Source organism: Momordica charantia (assembly GCF_013281855.1).
Source record: "Momordica charantia cultivar OHB3-1 chromosome 7 unlocalized genomic scaffold, Mcharantia_2.0 BLBB01000007.1, whole genome shotgun sequence".
Classification (NCBI taxonomy): Eukaryota; Viridiplantae; Streptophyta; class Magnoliopsida; order Cucurbitales; family Cucurbitaceae; genus Momordica; species Momordica charantia.
In genome coordinates, this window is record NW_028275165.1 from 19916660 (window position 1) to 19937747 (window position 21088).

Here is a 21088-nt window from a genome sequence, read left to right on the forward strand (position 1 = left end):
ACACTAGATCCACTTTCTTCAAAAAAAAAAAAAGTAAAAAAAAAAAAAATTCTACTGAAGTCGGAGTAAGTCTTCCACCGTCACGCCGTTTTTCGACCGTTCACAGACATTTTCTCCGAGCTGTTCACCGTGCCGCCGTTCGCCGGCCATCGCCGTGCCGCCGTTCGCCACTCACAGTTCGCCGGCCAGTCTTCGCCATTCGCCGTTCGTCTTCTCATTCGCCAATTTCCGCAGTTTCGCCGTTTCGTTTAGCTCGCCGTTTCCACTGTTCATGTTCACCGTTTCGCTTGCTAATCGCCGCCGGCCTGTTGTTCGCAGTTCGTGTTCGCCGATCGGTCGTAAGAACCTCAATCTCCGTTCCATTATGTGCGTTCCCATAATCCCCCTAATTTTTTTGCTGAAATTGTTATAATGCATGTCTCTGTTTTTTGTTTGTAATTTGTAATCACACATCAGTAGCAGTAGTAAATTGCTACAAACAGTAAAATAACATCAGTAGCAAATATTTTCTCAAATTCATCAACATCCCTTGAAGATTAGTCTCTATTCATATCAGTGCCAATTTACCATAGATGCACCAACCTTGTCATATCAGTAACCTTTCACCAAGCAAATCAACAACTTTCTTTCTGCATATTAGTATCCATTCACCAAGCAGATCAGCAACTTCAATTTGGTCAGCACCTACCTTATTTGGTTAATTGGTGAATGCTGTATAATTGGGTGATTTGTTTCCTTTTTGGTCTTTTATTACCGTCGTTCTCCGACATTATATAAATAGCGTAATTCCTCAGTACCTCTAAATAGTGTAATTCCTTTTACTTCTATTATGGATACTCAGATATAAATTATGAATTTGTATACAAAAGCATGTTATTATTTGCTAATTAACTCTTCTGGTTTTTGTTTTTGTCTTTGCTTTTCTGGTGAAAAACACCTGCTAACTTTAGTGTAGAGTTCACTGCTTGAATTTCATTTTGCAAAATTTTTGTGTAATAGCTTCATTTCCTCAGGAAGATGATTGCATGCAACAAAACTAAAATTGGTGCGAAATTTCTGCAGGATTTTTTATGGGGAAACAGAAATTTGGCAAACATCTTGGAACTGAGGAACTGTGGTTTTTCGTTTTGAACCAGAAATGAGTGCGGAAAATTCATGGGTTCCTGTGACCCCGATTAAGCCCCCTTTGCGAATATGGTCGCCTGGGGAAGGAATTCAGCACAAATCTGATGGGTCTACTGAAGAAGCGCAAGCTGGTAAAATAGTTGCATGTTCAGATACTTCTAATTTGGTGACACTTGACAGTCAGAAAATATTGGTGGTGGATTTGAATGAGATGAAATGGGTTGAGAATGATGCAAATTGCTGTTCCTTTCCTGGTTCTTTGGAGAAATCAGAGTCCATTTCACATGGTAACTTCTGCTAAATGAATCTTCCTCTGTTTTTGATCTTGATTCATATTTCAGCTTGAGCATGATATATCATTATCCGGGTCAATTTGAGTTTTCAAATCACCATTGTATTTGATTGCTGAAATGCCGGTAAAATTGAGCATAGCCCAATTCAGAAGCCATTTTTGTGGGTGAAATAATGTAACATGAATGGCGGAAAATTTTTGTTTTAGGGCCGTCAGTGTATGGCATGGTAATATTTCTTTCATCAATCTACTTTTTGTGTCTATTTGATGTTTGAGGGCATGCAGTCTTATTGTTTTACTCATGAGTACATAAAACAAAAATGAACAGAAATTGATGACTCATTTCTTTAATTTGCAATGGTCTCATTAGAAATGTACTTTTTCCTACTCATGTTTTTAGATTTTCATTCATGTTTATGACATTCTTTTTGGACCTAAAATCATGTCAGGTGAACTTTCTAGCAAGACCATCCCCCATTTTGTTCCCCCGACCCCCGAAAAGAAGACGACTGTGGAGCTCAAACAGGTAGTTCAAGTTCAAAGCTCATCAGCAGGAGAAAAAAGAGATGAGGAAGGCCGGACAGTCAGTGTAAGAACAGATGAGAATGGAATAACCAAGCTGAGACAATATAGAAGAAAGCACAGGCCCAAGGTAGTTACAGAAGGCAAACCAAGAACATCTAAATCAGGCACTCGGAGAGCTGCAAATTCCAAGGAAAACTTGACAACTAAGAGGAAGTATGTCCGAAAGAATGCAGTCAACAAACCCTTGGAAACTCCTCTTGAACTAGGAATTCTTAATCCGGTCACCCCAGAAGTTGCTAGTTATAATGAGAACTCAATAGGTCTAAGGACGTACATTCGAAAGCGTGGAGTCTGCACTGCAGAAACTCCTATGGAAATAACAGGAGCTTCAACTAATGTGGAAGTGCGGAAACGAAAACGTAGTAGGAAAACATGCAGGAGGAATTTAAAATTTGACAATGAAGGAAAACAGAAAGATGAAAGCTCCTCATGCGAGTATTCATCCAACATTTCAGAATTTCTGGTGCATATTCTACCTACTGGAAATTATCATTCACATTTAGTTGTGCAGCATAGGAAAGAAAGTGAAGCAATGCTTGAGGAAGACTGCAATTGCCTTCCTGAAAGCCAAGTATCGAACCTCGAAATTCCGATTGAATATAGCACTTCCCAGTTAAAGCCTCAAATTAATCACTATAAGGATCAGGGAAGCATGGGGAAGACCAATTCAACTAATCATTTGTTATCAAGTTCAAAAGAGTCATTCTGCAGTAGTACAACCGAAGCAAGGGGTATCAAGCAAAAATGTTGTCACAATATAAAACAAGATGATATCAGAAGTTCAGATTTAATTGAGGAATTTTATAACTCAATTTATGCGTCTCAGATGCCACATGCAGAGTATTTTCCAAAAGAGAAAACTGAAAAGGTTCTGCATTCTGGCCCATCTAGCACATATACTGGACAAGCATACAAAGTAAATAGCTTGAATGAAAATCCTTGTGCTTCAAAAGCCAGCCACTGGATATCCAGACCTCAGACACGTAGTTGTTTAACCCCAGGAATATTCGAAGGATCAGTGAACCTCAATAAATTACAACCCTTTGATTTCATCGAGAGGAGATGCGAAGATCAATCTTATGTCTCAACCCATATGCAGTCTAAATATTCCCCCAAACAACCACAGGCGATCACTGATCTTCAAAGAGATGAGAATTCTCATAGACACCATCCATCGTTAGGTGCCCAATTTGACAAGATGCAAGCAGCAATGGTGAGGAAAAAACGAACACGGAAGCCTCTTACTTCATCGCATTCAAATATGGATGGAGTGCGTTCAGGTTCATTCATCATAATTAATTTCATTTCTTTGCTAATATCGATTATTATAACTTTTTGTGAAACAAAAGTTCAAGGGAGAGAACTTTTCCTAATAAATTGCAGTGTTATGCAGGGGATCCTTCAGAAATAATTTCAGGACTGAAGCTTTCTACAAACGCCATGGTTGAGGAAATGAATATTCTAGACATTAACAAAGAAGGGAAAATATCATCATGTGAGGAGCAAAATGTAATGGTGCCTTATAACATGCAGAATCAAGGGCATGGTATGCTTGCAAACAGAGGTGTTGACTCTGTGGTACCATTTGAAGGTTCTTTGGTTCCTGCCAAAAAACGAAGACGACATGCCAAAGTTGATCTTGATGGAGAGACAAATAGAGTTTGGAAACTATTGGTGGGGAATTTTAACAGTGAAGTTGATGATGGATCAGATGAAGCTAGGGACAAATGGTGGGAGGAAGAGAGAAGAGTTTTTTCTGGACGAGCAAACTCGTTTATTGCAAAGATGCATCTAATACAAGGTACAATTACCTACTTATGAACATCCCCATGTTGCAGGGTCTAAGTTTTTTGAATTTTCATTGTGAGGGAAGTAACTGAATTTCGACATAGTCCCTGAATTTTACTTTGTAATGATTTAGTCTTTGCCTTTAGATTTGTAACGATTTAGTGGGACGCAACAAAATGGGTTTGTACACTAAAAAAAAACTAAATCGTTATAAATGTACAGAACTAACTAAAGTTAAAATTTAAATGTATAGGGATCAAATTGTTATGTACCAAAGTCAGTCTACTCAGATTAAGGCAAAGGTACCAAATTTGTTTTTTAACCTAGATTTATATAAAATTAACTTTCTAGAATTGAAGTACAGTTCGGGACCAAAAAGTGCTTTTAACCTAAATTTTTTACTTTTGGCTTATGTATGTGGCACACGCTTGATCCATAGTTCAACCTTCCTATGTAGAATAGCTGATTTCAATCCTCTACGGATGGGGCTATTTCTTCTTTCCTTTCTTCTGTTAAGAACGTACTAGAAAAGCAAAACCTTAGAAACTAGAAGAAAGTTTACCTTTTGAATAAACCAACTGCAGGCAAAAGAGTTGCCCATTGTTATCATTTCATACAATTTAAAAGTGTTAATTTTCGTACAATAATTCCACAGGAGATAGAGGCTTTTCACAATGGAAAGGATCGGTTTTAGACTCAGTGATTGGAGTTTTCCTCACTCAGAATGTCTCGGATCATCTTTCCAGGTGAACTGTATTTTTAACGTGCAAGAAAATAGAATGGTTAAATATCCTCTGAATTGTTTGCCTGTCCCTTCCATACAGCTCAGCGTTTATGTCGCTTGCTGCACGTTTTTCCTTAAAACCTAGAAGCCTTCATGAGTCAAGCATTGGTGATCCGACAAGCTTTGTAGTCACTGAACCAGAAGTTGATATAAAATGGGCTGAACCAGAAGTCGATGTAAACTGTGGAAGCAATCTTTCATCAGAAGATATCAGTGTCAATGGGTCTGCTTCATCTGTGGAGATCATACAGATTGTAGAAACAACTAAGCTAAAGTCAAACTCCAAGAATGTAAGTGGTAATGATTTATCAGATGAGAAGTTAGAGGGTACTTGTAGTACGTCAGAAGAGAGGTACATCGATCAAAGAGAAAACGATAATGCAGATTGTCCTAAAAGCCTTTTAAGAGAATCCCTTAGTCAATCAAGTCATGAATTGCAGAAAACTTCAATCTCAGGAGTTACAGAAGTTCAGTGCTTTAAAATGTACAGAAAAATCACCCGATTTTCCTACGTTTACAAAAGAAGGGATGTATATGATACTAATGAACATGCACAGACACTAGATTCTGCATCTCAAACTACTGTCTTGAACACCAACGACGTTCAAGCAACAAGACATTCTAGAGAATTGTGCAATGTCAACCAAAGTGACCGAGATGTAGTATTCCAGTCAGAAGGAAGATTTATTGAAGTGTCACACGGTGTTGAATCACAGGCTTCAATGGGCAGCCAAAAAGCACATCAAACTCAGCAAGATTCTGTGATAGACAGTACTCTAGATTTTATGAGGAAGACTGAAGAACCAGATCAAAGTAAGCATGGACATACACTTTGTAACAAGTTCAATGATACAAAAGCTGGTACACCTAAATCAAATGGAAAACGAGTTAAAAAGGAGAAAAAGGATGATGTTAACTGGGACAACCTTAGGAAACAGGCAGAGGTAAAGGGAAGGAGAGAGAGAACTACAACTACCATGGACTCATTGGATTGGGAAGCTGTACGATGTGCGGATGTTGATGAGATTGCTTTCACCATCAGAGAACGAGGGATGAATAACAGGCTTGCAGAAAGAATTAAAGTACACCCATTACTATGAAAATGAAATTCTAATTCCTTGGATCATCATCTCAGTTTTCAAATTGTAGTTACGAGGCTAAAAATTCTTCTTGATTTGAGCAGGGTTTTCTTAATCGTCTGGTGAAAGATCATGGAAGCACTGATCTTGAATGGTTAAGGGATGTCCCACCCGATCAAGTAAAGTAAGCTCATTTATTATTTGAATCTCATCATTTCTTTCATATTGAAAATACTGTTTGCAATGTACTGAATTCTCTGGGCTTTATACTACAAACATGTAGAGAATATTTACTCAGCGTAAGGGGATTGGGATTGAAAAGCGTGGAGTGTGTTCGCCTTCTTGCCCTGCGCCAGATTGCCTTTCCAGTAAGTTCAAATATCCTGCGCACTTCTGTTTTCTCCAACCTATACAAGGGGGTGCAACGAATAGAGATCTCCCGCCAGCTGTCTTCTCTTCCTATCACTTCACTTTGTTCGAGAGATTTGATCTCATCGGATCTCACCGGGCCGGGCGAAGGGGAAGGAAGGGGAAGGAAGGGGAAGGAAGGGATGGGTGATCCGGGAACAGCAACGGGAGAGGGCTCGTAGCCCCCCCTCTCCCTCTTCCTCACGCCTATTTGTTCTTCCGGCCTCGGAGAGATGCGGAACTCTTTTTTTTTTAATAAAAAGATGAATATATAGGGCCATGATACATTCCGGAATATTGTAAAGAAATAGACTCTTTTCGTCCCCGCCTAGTTTTTCCAATAAACAGATGTTAAGGCAACATTTTTTTTTTGTCTTTTCTTCTCCAACAGGTAGATACTAATGTTGGACGCATAGCTGTAAGGTTGGGATGGGTACCCCTTCAACCCCTGCCTGAGTCACTGCAATTGCATCTTTTGGAGCTGTCAGTAGTCAAATGAGAGCTTATATCTTAAATTTTCTAGAATTAGTATGCTCTAGGAACGGTAAATAATATTTTGTGTCCTTGCAGATACCCAGTTCTTGAGTCCATTCAAAAGTATCTCTGGCCAAGACTCTGCAAGCTTGACCAAACAACATTGTAAGAGAGCATTATACCGTATTAGACTTTAACAGATTTATTTTTATTTCCTGATTTTTCATGGGAGACTGACAATAACAAATTGATTATCAATACTATTTTGTAACTGACCATTACTATTCTGCTCATAGGTATGAGCTGCATTACCAAATGATTACATTTGGAAAGGTAGCCATTCCACACTGAACTGTTCTTTCGTTAAGTTATTCCGGGAGATGAACTAAGTAGCATACTCTGATACAGGTCTTCTGCACAAAAAAGAAACCAAATTGCAATGCTTGTCCATTGAGAGGAGAGTGTAGACACTTTGCAAGTGCATTTGCCAGGTTTGCATTTCTCACTTCCACTGGATTCATATTGCATTGGATAAGTAAGAATGTTAGGTATAGCCTTCTTTAAGTTTTAATGTTACTGGCAAGTCCGTCTCCTGACTTTTTCCCAAATGTGCTCATGATTTGGCAAATCTTTTTTGCATGCAATTATCCTCAAACGTCCTAATTTTTGTGAGACAATACCTTCATTTAATGTTTTAAAATTAATTCTACATATTTTCTTATTCTAGTTTACTGTCATAAAATTCTATATTATAAATATAGCTCTTTCTTCTTCTTCTTCTTCTTCTTTTATTTATTTATTTATTTTTTTTGATAAAGTAAATATACCTCTTTCTCGATATAATTAGAATTAAATAAAAAATTCATCTACTTCAAACTTTGTGGGTATCCTTAAACATAAAAAAAGGTGCATAAAGATAATTACTTGATTAAGTCAAGTGAATGTCATCTCATGCATGAGTTTCATGTGATATTTCAACCATTTAATGCATTTCAGAATTTTTGTTTACCATTGACATGTTTATCTGCTTCAAAGTTTGTTGGTTCAACCCTCCTTACATTACAACCATTCAAGTAAAATTGGGGAGGAAAAAGTAGTTCACTACAAAATACAAGTATTGACAAATCAAAATTTTGACATTCATGCAGCGCAAGGCTTGCACTGCCAGCGCCAGAAGAGAAGAGTTTGGTTATTGCAACCGAAAGGAAAGCTGATGTAAACCAGGCTGAAGTTGTTGATCAGCGGCCGTTGGCTCTCACTCAGGCATCAGAGCCAACTGAAAAGAATCAGCAATCAATCAACCACTTTAATGTGAGATCTAGAGTAAGTAACATTGAGCCCATTATTGAAGAACCAGCAACACCAGAGCCAGAATGCCCACAGATTTCTGAACATGACATTGAGGACATGGATACCTTATGTGAAGACCCTGATGAGATTCCTACAATAAAGCTTAATATTGAAGCATTCACTAAGAACGTACAGAATTACATACAAGAAAATGTGGAACTTCAGGAAGGTAGCATGTCGAAGGCACTTGTTGTCCTAAGCCCAGAAGCTGCATCGATCCCCATGCCGAAGCTTAAAAATATCGGTCGGCTGAGAACAGAGCATCTAGTGTAAGTACACAGTTCCCAGCTCAAAAACATGAAATATTTAACCATGAGATGTCTTCTCAGTTAAAGGAATAATAGGAGAAAACAAAGTAATGTTGAAATAGTTTGTTAGTGTAGAAAACAAATTATTAGATTTACTAGAATTGCTATCTATTTCAGAATTATTTAACCATGTGATTGTATTTTACCATCATGCAGTTACGAACTTCCGGACTCCCATCCTCTTCTAGAAAAGGTTAGCTACTCTTACAGTTAGATGGAGTGATGTGAAGCAGATTGTCCAATTGTTTATTCTTTCTTCGGTTAAAGACTGTCCAATTGTTTAACTACTCTCAAATTACAGTTAAAGATGGAGCGACGTGAACCCGATGATCCATGCTTCTACCTTCTTGCCATATGGACACCGGGTAACATTGAAAATTGACTAATATACTCTCAATACAAACTAGTTTTACATTCTTAGAAAACATGCTAAGAAGGTAAACTTATAAACTCATTGATGCTTTGTAATATGCAATAAACTTGCTGGTATTTTGTCAGGTGAAACAGCAAATTCTGTTGAACTACCACATACACAATGTAGTTCTCAAGAAAGTGGCCGATTGTGTGGAGAAAAGGACTGTTTCTCATGCAATAGTGTTAGAGAAGCTGACTCCCAAGTTGTTAGAGGAACAATTTTGGTGAGTATAAGAGCAGCTAATTTGCGGTATATCTCACTAGGCTAATAGCTAACCAACTATAAGTACAGATTCCATGTCGAACTGCAATGAGAGGAAGCTTCCCGCTAAATGGAACTTACTTTCAAGTTAATGAGGTAATAAGGAAATCTAACATGCCATGAATGTTGATTGTGTAAATACTTGAAGCTGAACTAACAGAGGAATCATTCTTATGTAGGTATTTGCCGACCATGATTCTAGCCTTAACCCAATTGATGTTCCTAGGAAATGGTTGTGGAATCTCGTAAGGCGGACAGTGTACTTCGGAACCTCCATACCAACTATATTCAAGGGTATGTACTGTAAAGGGTTTATTATGTCGTTTTAGTCTTGTAGAGACACTTAGAATGCACTTTTCATGTAATAGGTTTATCAACCGAAGAGATTCAAGGTTGCTTCTGGAGAGGTAAGAGTATCTAACTTAGTCTATTGAAGAGTTTTTTTGAACTCCTTTTTATTATTAGGAGTATATTTAATCAAATTCAATTCCTTAAAAAGTGAAATAAAGCTAAAAGTTACAGATGCATCATACATGCTAATACACTAGTTGATTATGTTAATGTTACAACTGACACCTCTCTATCTGCAATATCTGGTTGTGCCATATGCACAAGCTGGTAAATTGGCATTCTCCCTCCAAGCTAACTCAAAAATTTGGTGAAAATATTTTTCATCACTATAGCTACACTTCCCTCTGGACTAATTGGAAGTGTTTTATGTAACCGATCGACAGGCTTTTTGTAATTTCATACATCAATGAAATTTTTTCTTACACACAAAATAAGAAAAAAAAGGTGAAAATATGATGCAGACATTTATTTTCTTTTACAACTCATTGATGTGCTAAAAGGCAAACAAACTTGAATTAGATTCAAGTTTCTAAAGTTGGTTCCTTAATTTTGAAAAAGTACTCTCCATGATGTCTTGATTGTTTAAAAAAATTACTCTCCATGATGTCTTGATTGTTTAAAAACTATCCTTCAAGCTAAGTTTGTTTAGTTTAAGTGAAGGATATATGATGTCACAATCATCTGTACTTTCAACTATGTTAAGAAAATGATCGTTTCTCCCAAATTTCTATTATTTGTTTTCACAAAGGTTCCGAAGTCATTTCTTGATGCTTCAATGTTACAAATATTTGGGACGCTCGGAAAGTTTTCTGATAAAAAGTATTAGGTTTAAATCTCATTTTGGTCCCATTATTCGAGGTTGGTTCCTAACTTTCAAACTGTCTACCTTGAACTTTCGAATGGTCTATCTTAATTCTCGAGCATGTATTTATATTGACTTGGGTGGGGTATTGGGTAGACGGATAGTAGGTGGCAGAGCCTCTTGAGTCGGGTCGTTAGCTACACAATTGTGGAGGTTAGAGATGTGATTGTAGCCCACCCTTTTGTTTTTTAAATTGGAAGGGAGAATGACCTCACAAAAAGTTCCCAGTTTCTAGAGTAAAATGGACAAATAGTATGAGAATTCTGACCTTCTTGGAGGATTGAAACTCCTTGAACATTTCAGTCCATTCTTTCGAGACCGAAAAAGTTAGAACCTGTGTAGTACTAGCCATGCTGCAAAGTAAATCTTTCGTTGTTCAAAACTATGGAAATTCCTTCATGCTCTACCCCTATTGAATTTCATGAGACCATCGAATTATGTCGAAGTCGTCTCGAGCACCAAGTTCCTTGGAAGTGGCCTAAGAGGCCAACAAATTCTGCCAATAAAACCTCATTCCTCTCCCCAAGCCTTGGTCGGCCATAAATATTTGAGATCGAAGCCACCTCATCCTACCCCAACTTTCATGAGAAGGGGGGACAAGCGAGAAAAACCAAGCACGACTAAATTGAGTTAACCAAAAATATCAAAAACTACAAAAAGGAACTTCAACTTTTGGTGATCAAGAAAAGAGCACCAACACATTCTCTAACCCCTTTTGTATGTTGTTGGATAAAGAAGACAGATTCATGTGTACTCAAAAACTGTGGCTCAAAAGATAGAAGTATGAGGAGCATCCTTACAGAACTTCCTACAACCCGACAGGGAGTGCCTAAAGTCGTTTGGTTAACCACACGACTCTCTCTGACTCTCTCTTTCTAGCTATACGGAAGAGGATAAAACATTCTCTGTATTTCTCACAAGTGGGTGAAATTAATTTGCAGGTTATGTTTGTGTACGGGGTTTCGATAAAAAAACCGGGGCACCTCGTCCTCTGCTAGCCAGATTGCATTATCCAGCTAGCAAGTTGACCAAAACTAAAAGTAAGACAGATAAGGCAGGCAATCCAGTTGATAAGTAGATGAATACTGTAAATATGTAGATAACCATATCTGATAAACTAGTGGAGTGTGTCATATACCAACCCTTATAGGTCACCTGCAGAAATGGGAAGATCCAATCAAGCTGTATTATGTATATTTCCGTCATAATTTAGTGTATATATTAGTAACATGAAAATCCAGTTTGGGTGGTAACTTATAACATCATCGTATTGGATCTGTGTCTCTAAAGTCCCCAAAAGACGGACGTTAAGCATGCTGTCCATAGGACAAAAGCTCAGTCTTCTTCGGGTTATCCCATCAGATAACCGCGAGTACCGATTGGTCCAACTCGAGTTTTTAAAGACGTTAATGACACAGGACTCCCATTTACTTGACTGAAAAAGGTGTATGTTTAAGGATGTTCATGATTGATGAGGATTCATTGACTTTATAATATTCTTAATTCCTTCAGCTTTAGCACTAAAATATTGCCAATCATCCTCACAGTGAACAATAGGAGCATTGGGCTCAAACTGTTGCTGTCCATTCACTTTCTTATTAACTCAATCTCATACCATTTTCCTGATTCCGTACAACAGGTTTTTGTTAGATTTTTTTTTAACCCGGAATCGATGCCTCCACCAAGAGGTTTTCTATAATCGGGGTGTTAACAATCATTCACTACGGTAACTTACATTGTGGGACTCGTCTCTGAATGGGGGAAATCCCAGCTACAGACCCATGGAGCTCAAACTGGCTTCCCCATTCGACTACAAGCCCACCAGGCTACACCAGCGGGTGGTAACAAGTTTTTGTAAGATCAATAAAAATGCAAAATTACTTTTTGAATGTTCTTTGCCAACATATTTAGCATTATAAAGTCAGTAAAAACAAAAATTAATGAATGTCGTGTAGGCATAGGTGATTGCTACTGCAAAACCAACTAAAATTATTAGCAATTACAATTAGAACTTCTAAAACGGTCAAATTCTGAAAGTTGGGCATTTTAGGGACAAAATGTACAACTTACCCAAAATTAAAACTCATTCAATAAGTATAATTTGATTCAACGCATAATAAATATATCAACAAGTCATTTTCTCCTTACAAAAATTCCAATAAGCCCCTCTATGTTATATTGTTGTTTCTCCAATATATAACTAAAAAATCAATGTTTATTTGGTGGTTTTGTTTAAAAAAAAAGGAGACAAATAAAAATTATCTTACCAGAAATTAATGTATAATTGAATTTATAGCTATTCTCAATTTTGGGTGGATAATTCTGCAAAAAAAAAAAAAAAAACAATCGAATCAACAATTTGACATGCTGAGGAAACAAACAACCACCAAATTGACCAAAACTGCACAAAATTAAAATTTATTAGATTTGAACCGATATTTTAAAAAAATGTCAAGAAGTTCAACACTAAATTTTGTATGTCTCGACCTGCTCTGTGACATTGCAGTTAAAATATTTGTGTTATAATATTAAAAAAAAACAATTTATGATTTTAAATTTATTTTTTTTGTTCAAATGTATAATAAAGTAGTAGAGAATTCAAATCTTAAACCTCTGAAAAAACGTAGAACGTGTAGTGCGCTCACGTCTTACATTTTTTTAATCTAAATGCTCAATAATAAGAAAAATAATAAAATACTATTTTTGGTTCAAAATATTTATTTCAGTTTTTGTATATTAAACTATTATTCATTGTAGTTGAAATGTCCCACTTTTTAAAAAGCAATTGTTTTAGTTCATGTTTGCAAATTTTCAACCTAAATTATATACCTGACAGAAACCCGGCTACATTACAATCAATTTAATGACAATAGGATTGTGCTAAGTATAGAGATTAAAATGAATATTTCAAAAATATATATGTTAAAATAGACCAAAATCGTACATAAACGAAGATGGATGTCTTAAATTATATTAACTAAAATGAACTAAAACAAAGAGGACATTGTTGAGATTATGGAGTCAAAATGGTGTCGTGTCGGATCAGGACAAGGCAAAAATGAAAGAGAATCGAAGAAGCGGGCTGCATGGCCAATTTGGCCAAGAGGACAATGCCACAATACTGTCACAACGCGGTGCGAGGCGGAACATTAAGTTTGTAGCACCGCAGTACTGTCGCGATGAATAAATACATCTGTTTGTTGTTTTTTAAGTGTGCAGAACCAAGTTGCTGCTTGCGTGAGGACAAATAACGAGTGTTTTGGGATGTGGGGCGTTGTTGGCAACCTACTCTCGTAAATCAGTGGGGGTGTTTTCATTCTTGTAATTTTAAGTAATTATTGGCATAGTAACTTCTGGTCATTATTGTGGCCTTTAGAGAAAGTTTTGTAGAATGTGATCCATTGTATTATCCAAAACATAGTAGAACCCGCACATCGTGAAAGATTGAATATAGCCATAAGTTGGATGAATCAGTATAAATTGTTGCATTGTTGTACGTAGGAAATGTATTTTTAGTTAGAGGAGTATGACTGTTTGCTATTTTTTTGTGTGCATAGTAGCAGTCGATAAGAGCATTCAAAGGTAATAAAAAATAAATAAATTATGGGCAAAGAATTGGATAAGTGAAGGAGAGTGTCGTGGAGGGTAGGATTAAAATAAATAATAGGCGTGAAGTTGGACGGAACCAAGCAAAGAGAGCATTTATTAGGGTTTGTGAATGCCAACGGCCTCTCCCACCTTGCAAATTGCAATTCTTCATTGAGCCCCAAAAACCAAACCCAATAAAATAATAAATAAATAAATAAAACTCCCTTTTCCTTCCGTTTCCCTTTCCACTTCCCCAACTTTCTTTCTCTCTCTCCATCTAATCTAAATCCAACTTCGCTTTTTCAAATTCCCACTCCCAAAAAAAAAAAATCTGTTCTTCGTGATCTTCCTGAAAAATGTCTAGCAAATCCCCTGTTTTCCCCTTCCCCGAGCCCCAGCACTTCAGCGACTACGGCTTCGACCCCCAAATCGACTATTTTCAGGTTCATTTTCCCTTCCTTTTTCTTCTAAACAAATTTCTCGATTCCATTGATTCGACTGGATTTTGTTTTTGTTTTAGGTTTTGGAAGAGGCTCGGAAGCACAAACGCGAGTCTTCAAGATCCATAGACTCCATTCATTTCAAGCTCCAAAAGCCCATTTCCAAAGACGAAACCAGTAAGAACAAGAAGAAGAAGAAGCAGCGGTGGTGGAAAAACGCTCTCCTCTTCTTCAAATGGAACCGGATCCAACAAACCCTCCGAAACGACGCCGTTTCCGAGGACGTTCACCGGGCCAGAGCCAGAGCCTTCCGCGCCTCCGTCTCCGGTCCGGTTTACATTACCGAGAGCCAGAGCGGGTCCAGCACGCCGTACCGGTCCACCACCCGCCCCTCCTCCGGCCCGCTCGCCGGAATCCCTTACCTCAGCCTCCGGGAACTCAACATGGAGCAGCAGCAATACAGAATGTCCACGTCAGCGCCCATGCCCATTTACTTGGTCACCTGAAAAAAAAAATAATAGATAATAAAAATGATTAAAGTTATTGGGTATTAGATTAGTGAAGAGAAAGTTGTGTGTAAAGGGGGAGGTGGATGGGTTGTCATTGGCTGCCTTTTTTTTTCTTTTTTAATTTTTAACTGAAAAGCTGTGTTTGATCCATCGGGAAAAGGATGGGATCTTTCTTTTTGATCCGCCTTTATTGATTTCCGCGATCTACCTGAAATCATATTTCCTTCTTTTTTTTTTTTTTTAATCTTCTATTGCCTCTAAACTTTAAACTTTAAACTTAAAATTATCACTTTATATCTGTACTTTTCTCCCATATTTTAGGGGCTTTAACTGTAAAATTATGAAATTTCCTTTAATTAATACTAAATTTGATTGCTAGCCTAAACTTAGTTGGATTAAAGGTTGGATCCTCTGTCCATATTTATTGATATAAAAAATAGCTTAATTTTTATTTTGGTTTTAGTTAAAATTTTAAAAAATAAAATAAGGGGAAAACTAAACAAAATGTGAATTTTAATAATATTAGTTAGATAATCAAAAGGTCTTTTTAGGATTTTTTTTTTTGTAAAAACATTTATAGAAGTACTTTAAAACTTTATGCTAAATTCATATTTATTTTAGGTCATGAATGTAACTATCTAAAAAAAAAGTATTGTTATTTTTCTATTTCTTTAACTACAGTGTAACTGTCGGTTGTTTGTTATAGTATGGTTTAATAAGATCTCATTCAAATTTCCTCCGACCTTTCTCGACAACCAAATCGAACGGTTCGTGGTGGAGCCAAGCTTTGGTAAGCCCGCCACGTGTCAAGATCTTGAATCTCCCTCGCTGGTGGGCCCGTCCAGTACTCTTAAATGGGCCATGGGAACAAACTGGGCCCCCGTATAAATCAAACGGTACCAACGGCAAGTGCGAGAGATTTGGTCAAAAACAAAAAACGACAAATCGGAACTAGGACACGACGTGATCCGGAAAAGGTGCGCATTCAACGGCTCTATATGGCTTCGCGAAATCGTGAAGTAAACCAAAGTGGCTTAGAACCGACACGTCGTTTTTAGAAACCTCACGCGTAGTACAAAATAAGGAGCGGCTGACGCAGATTCATCAGAACTCATGTGCCCGCCGCTCCCGCTATTGTCCGCTCCTCTTCCCTGCAAACCACGTTCTTTCGTACCCAAATATTTTTATTTTTAGGTACTGATTTTTAAAAAATATTTAATTACAATTTCGAATTTCAATGAATAATATATATATTTGTTTAATACAACGTGAATTCACAATTTCTTGATTGGAAAAATATACTAATTGAATTATACTCGTGTAATGTAATCTAAACTTCAACCACTTAATCATTAATCATCTATTACCATATAGTGAGCTACAATTCTTTTTTCGCCCCATTTATTGTATTAAAAAATTGTTCTTAATATTCCAAAAGATCCATGGAGCCAATTCCTATTTCAACTCTTGTCGAGTGTTCTCTCTTTTGAATTTTGGTTTTTAAATTTAAGAATAGACAACTAATTTGGTTTTTAAATTTTGGACTCAATTCGTGTAACTATAATTTATTTCAATTTCTTTATAAAAATTTTAACCCGTTCAACTAAATAAAAAAATGTGTTCATTAAAGTAGACCACGATGCATGGTTTTAGTACAAATTTAAGATTTTCATTTAACATATATCTATATTTCCACATTTGTTTTCTAGAATAGAAATGTAATATCCTAAGAGATTGTCCATAAACTGTTTTTTAGTTTTCAAGATTCTTACATTGGGAGTATCATCTCATCAATACAACGAAACAATTTTTTTATTAAAACAAAAATTTGATACATAGAGATTTGAACCTCAAATTCCAAAAAAAAAAAAATAATAATAATAAATAATCGAACTAGTTGTATTGTATTTAACGAAGGCTTCTGAAGTTAAATTCCGTTTTAAAAGGAACGACGTGGCGCTGTCAGAAATCAGAATGGGATATGAGATATCCCGCGCGGCTCACCAATCTCTCACATTAAACTCTTTATTCCCTGTTCGAGCTCAGCCTTCCAAATTCAGTAACGGTCGTTTCATTTTTTCTTTTCCAAATTTGCCCTTCCCTACTCCCTCCCCATTATGGCCTTTTATGAGATTTACGAACTCTCCTTCATGGGCCTCTGGGGCCCATTATACCTTTACCAATTATATTCTTAAAATTAAAAAAAAGAAAAAGAAAAACATTTTCATTTAATACATAGTTTACCTGAGCGCGTCAATTCAAAATTAAATTATATATAAAAAGACCATTTGATTAATTTTCTCTTCTTTCAATTATTTTCTTAACTAATAGTTTCTTGAATTTCACAATTTTAGATTGTTTTTTTTAGTTGTTAAAAGGTAAAAAATTTAAAACATTAAAATTGCCACTTGGGTCTCTAGTGATAGAGATAAAGGTGGATATGATATGAAATAAATTATCTCTCATAATATAAAGTAAAAAGGTAACCATGAAGAACATGATTTTGCCTGGAAGTGGCAAAAAAAAAAGACGCGGCGCCAGCTTCAATTGGTTGAAACAAATGACAATAATCGTCCAATAATTAACCAAATTATTTCTCCTTCACATAATTCTGTGCCAAAAAGAAAAATGATTGATCCTACGAGAAAAAGAATAAGAAAAACAAATGATTGGAATGGAACCGACATCTGGGTGACAAAAATGAAAATAAAATAGTTAGCAAAACAGTAAGCCTCCCAGCAATTAATGATGGGCCGACACAAATTCAGTTACGTGTTCAAATTTGGAAACTTGGGCCTCTCGATGATCCAAAAGTACTGGGCTTCACAATTTGACATCTGGCCCATAGATATCGATCGGCCCGGAATATTTAATGGGAACTACGATCGACGGTTTACACCTTTAGATTTAAAAAAAAAAAGAAAAAAAGAAAAAACATTTTGAACAAATATCAAGCGGTTAATTAGAGGACAACACGTTTTAAAAATTTTTGGATTTAGAGCCAATGGAATATAATAGCACTAGCAATGCATTTATGCTTGAGATAACAGCAAATTACAATTTTTTTTTTCTTTTTACTTCAACAAACTTAAATATTTTTTTCTTTTAATTTTATTTTTTTATTCAACGTTTTTAGTTCAACAAATAAGAGGCAAGGATAACCTCTGACACGCTCTTGACTCTTGAGCGGCTGAGAATGTTCTGTCAAAAGGACCCATGACGATGAGAGAGGTTGTCCTAAAAGACACTTATATCATTTCATTACCGACGTTTTTCTTCCTGGGCAGCTGTAAATAGATCGAGAGGTCATTCCGCCCCTTACTAATAATAAGAAAGGGCAAAAAATATTGTGGGTCAGTCTATCTTGCATTCTCTCTAGGGAGGGATCCGAATCGGACCTAAATGGGAATGACATGAAAAGTCTTTAAGGAGGTAACTAATATATGACTTAATTTTTTCTTTTCTTTTTTATTTCAAGGAGTTCTTTTTAGGGTCCCTAACGCTAAAAGGTGGGGAAGAATCAAGTCAAACTTCTAATTGACCTAGAAACATCACAAATTCTCAAAATTGAGAGAGATTTTAGATTATTCTGTAACTAGTTTCATAATCATTCTCAAGGATTCCATAAGAAGCGATCATATTTTTTTTTGTTGGGTCCGAATAGAGACCAGAGATCTTGAATGATCGATCCCACCATAACAACTTAAAAATAAATAAAGTCTCATTAATTTTTTCATGTTCGTTCCAAGCTTAAAAGTATCATTTGTACAAATCAAAAATCTATGTCAATCTCTCTCACTGGGTGTGTGTGTCATACGTCAGGATTTTTCCTGGAGAACAAAGAGAGAGTTTTCTGAAAAAAAATACAGAGAAAGAACCGAGTTGGATTGTCTCAAAATTCTTCACCATTTGAAGAATTCAGGCGGTAAATCATGAGATTTTTCCGTTCGTGATTGATCTCCGACCGTGACTTCGTTTTCATGGATTCCACTGTGACGCTACAAGAGGTTAGTACCTTATCGAACGAAATCCCAACACTCTCCCTTCGTGAACATGCTTTCTTCTTCGTATATCTCAGTACTCGATATACAGTTGTAGAAATCAGAGAAAGTAAGGAACCATGAGTGACTTTTCGAATCAAAATATATATTGACCAATTAAACTATGCATATGTCGGGAAGAAAGTAGGGTGTTTTAAACCCACACTAATTCCATAATGATAAGCGAGTTGAAAATAATTTTAGAGATGGATGATTACAAAACAGGGAAATTAGGGATGTAATTGACATAAGGTGGAGGCAAGTATATGTTAGAAATAGAAAAAAGAAGGTGTTACAAATTTAGGTCAAAAGTATGATAGAAATAGAAAATAAAATAAACGGATGCCAAACATGTCTCCAAACCAAAAGTTAGGGCTATTCGAAATGGGTAATATATAAACAACCTAACTTTACATTAAAAGAAAGTTTTCCAAATTCAAAACTAAGCAAACAAAAAATATTCTTATAAATATAGGAACCAACTTTACATCCTAAATGACAAATTGTACTTAAATTTGGCCAAGATGTTGATAATAAATAATTATGCAAAAAAGTCATAAATACCCTCCAAAATTAGCCCCAAAGTACAACCAGTACTTGACAACTCCAACATGGTTAAAGCTAAGATGCCCTTCCTTCATGACTTCATATGTTTTTTCCTTATGGAATCAAAATCCAACCAAAATATCTCTACCCAACTATTTTCTGCTTATGGTTAATTAATTAAAAGATAACTATAATAAATATTTTTCAAATTATTTATTTATTTTTGTTAAATTATAAATTTAGTCCTTATGTTTCAAAATTTTCATTTTAATTCTTATGATTTGGGTTTAACTTCAATTATAAAGTTTCAATTGACAAATTATTTCTCACATGTTTTCTATTTATTTTGGTTATGAGTTTGAGTTTTATAATTTTAGTAGTTAGCGCTACCTGTGTTAGGGTTTATATTTGAGTATGAAATAAAGGAAAATGAGTAGTTTTTTTAGTAAGAAATGGTTTTGATACCATAGTTGTAAGGTTTAATCAAAGTTGTAGAGACCAAATTGAAACTTTTAGAATCGTCGTAGAGACGACCAAATTGAAACTCTTGGAACCATAAGATTAAATCGAAACTAAGCTATATATAAGGATTAAGTTGAAATTAAGCTCAAACTATTTGTACAACAGTTTTTAATTATTTTTAAATTTTTTAAAATTCTGGTAAAGTTAATTAGTATATTTGATATCACTACCTACACCTCCAACGTAATTTTTTTATAGAATTATATGTTAGAATAATCCACTGATCACTTTCTTCTCTAATCAATACGGGACTTTGTTTGCAGAATAGTCATATATGCAACTCATCTACTCTTGGCTGACAATGAAATATACTTTGTTTACATTCTTTAACCCAGCAATCCTCCCCTCGAACAAAGTACCACCGAATTAACATCTCTTCAAGTCGTCATTCATCCGTCCACTCTCGAACTAGAATGAGGGTTTTGCTCTTATCCAAAGCTCCAGGTACACTCGAATAATAGAACACAACCACATATCACACAATGACTATATCTTTCGAGGCTCACTACTTCATTCAGTACTCGTAGATTTCACCGACACAGTTAGGATTAGACCATGACTCTGATACCACTCATTGAGGATAATGGTATCTCGTACCTCTAAGTATCTCCATAATGGTATGATATTGTCCGCGTTGAGCATAACCCTCATCACGACTTTCATTTTGGTTTCACCCAAAAAAAAAACTCATACCAATAAAGATGTTGTCCTTCACTTATTTCATGAATCACTTTCTTCCCTAACTAATGTACGACTTTGTTTGCATTCATTACAAACCCAACAACCCCCACTATGTTACGTCAATATTATCTATTTTTTGAAGTCTAAATTCATATGACATTTGTTGGTCTTATCTCACCCAATAGAAATATCGGATCTTCATCTCAAATACTATTTTTCCAACAAAAGAAAAAAGAAAAAAGCATTTCTTTTCAAAATTATTTATTAGAAAAATTGGCTGGAAACGTTTCTAAGTATCACTCAACTAGTTTGAGGAGTGGGAAAGAAAAGGTTGGTGGGTAAAGGGAATTTATACATAAATGGAAAGAGTGTGGCCTTCCTTTTATGCTAACACAATACTTGCCTCGTGCAAAATGTGTATTTTGCTTTACAAATGGCCAAATATTCATATTACAAAAACAAATATCTATTTACAAAAATATACATAAAGTATTAAGTTTTTAGTTTATGCTACATTTATAAAATTTTAAATCTAATATGATATTTTTGTAATTCTCCCGAAATATATGTACGAAAAAAAAATTTTAAATTCACATGTAACTTTTTAGTCAGAGATAGGTGTTTTAACCAGTTGACCTATAATCAGGTCGGGAAGAAAGAATAAAATAGTGTTTGGCAAG

At 35.8% G+C, this 21088-nt stretch overlaps 2 protein-coding genes across 9 annotated transcripts; both read left to right on the forward strand.

The window, feature by feature from the left end:
* Positions 1-12003, forward strand: LOC111009900 (DNA glycosylase/AP lyase ROS1). Of its 8 annotated transcripts, none has more exons than XM_022283132.2 (20): positions 1-366; positions 1063-1412; positions 1867-3282; positions 3396-3803; positions 4446-4536; positions 4615-5656; positions 5758-5837; positions 5937-6021; positions 6453-6544; positions 6632-6700; positions 6832-6868; positions 6944-7026; positions 7684-8154; positions 8350-8386; positions 8495-8558; positions 8692-8831; positions 8900-8965; positions 9049-9163; positions 9238-9276; positions 11024-11593. In XM_022283132.2, the coding sequence occupies exons 2-20, from the start codon at positions 1139-1141 to the stop codon at positions 11158-11160; spliced, it is 4746 nt and encodes a 1581-aa protein (XP_022138824.1). In that variant the 5' UTR covers positions 1-366; positions 1063-1138; the 3' UTR covers positions 11161-11593. The 8 variants fall into 8 exon arrangements, with proteins under 8 accessions (XP_022138824.1, XP_022138826.1, XP_087982553.1 ...); XM_022283134.2 differs by having other exon boundaries at positions 1-338; XM_088126427.1 differs by lacking the exons at positions 1-366; positions 11024-11593 and adding an exon at positions 11722-12003 and having other exon boundaries at positions 1124-1412.
* Positions 12004-13764: 1761 nt separating this feature from the next.
* Positions 13765-14861, forward strand: LOC111009787 (uncharacterized). The gene is made up of 2 exons (XM_022282997.2): positions 13765-14113; positions 14191-14861. Exons 1-2 carry the CDS (start codon positions 14027-14029, stop codon positions 14614-14616), a joined length of 513 nt encoding a protein of 170 aa, XP_022138689.1. The 5' UTR covers positions 13765-14026; the 3' UTR covers positions 14617-14861.
* The last annotated feature ends 6227 nt before the right edge of the window (positions 14862-21088 follow it).

Coding starts and splice junctions, on each gene's coding strand:
- LOC111009900 (XM_022283132.2), top strand. CDS start 1,139: ATGAGTGCGGAAAATTCATGGGTTCCTGTGACCCCGATTAAGCCCCCT. Junction 6,022..6,452: donor TGCGCCAGATTGCCTTTCCA/GTAAGTTCAAAT, acceptor CTTCTCCAACAG/GTAGATACTAATGTTGGACG. Junction 9,164..9,237: donor CATACCAACTATATTCAAGG/GTATGTACTGTA, acceptor TTCATGTAATAG/GTTTATCAACCGAAGAGATT.
- LOC111009787 (XM_022282997.2), top strand. CDS start 14,027: ATGTCTAGCAAATCCCCTGTTTTCCCCTTCCCCGAGCCCCAGCACTTC. Junction 14,114..14,190: donor CCCAAATCGACTATTTTCAG/GTTCATTTTCCC, acceptor TTTTTGTTTTAG/GTTTTGGAAGAGGCTCGGAA.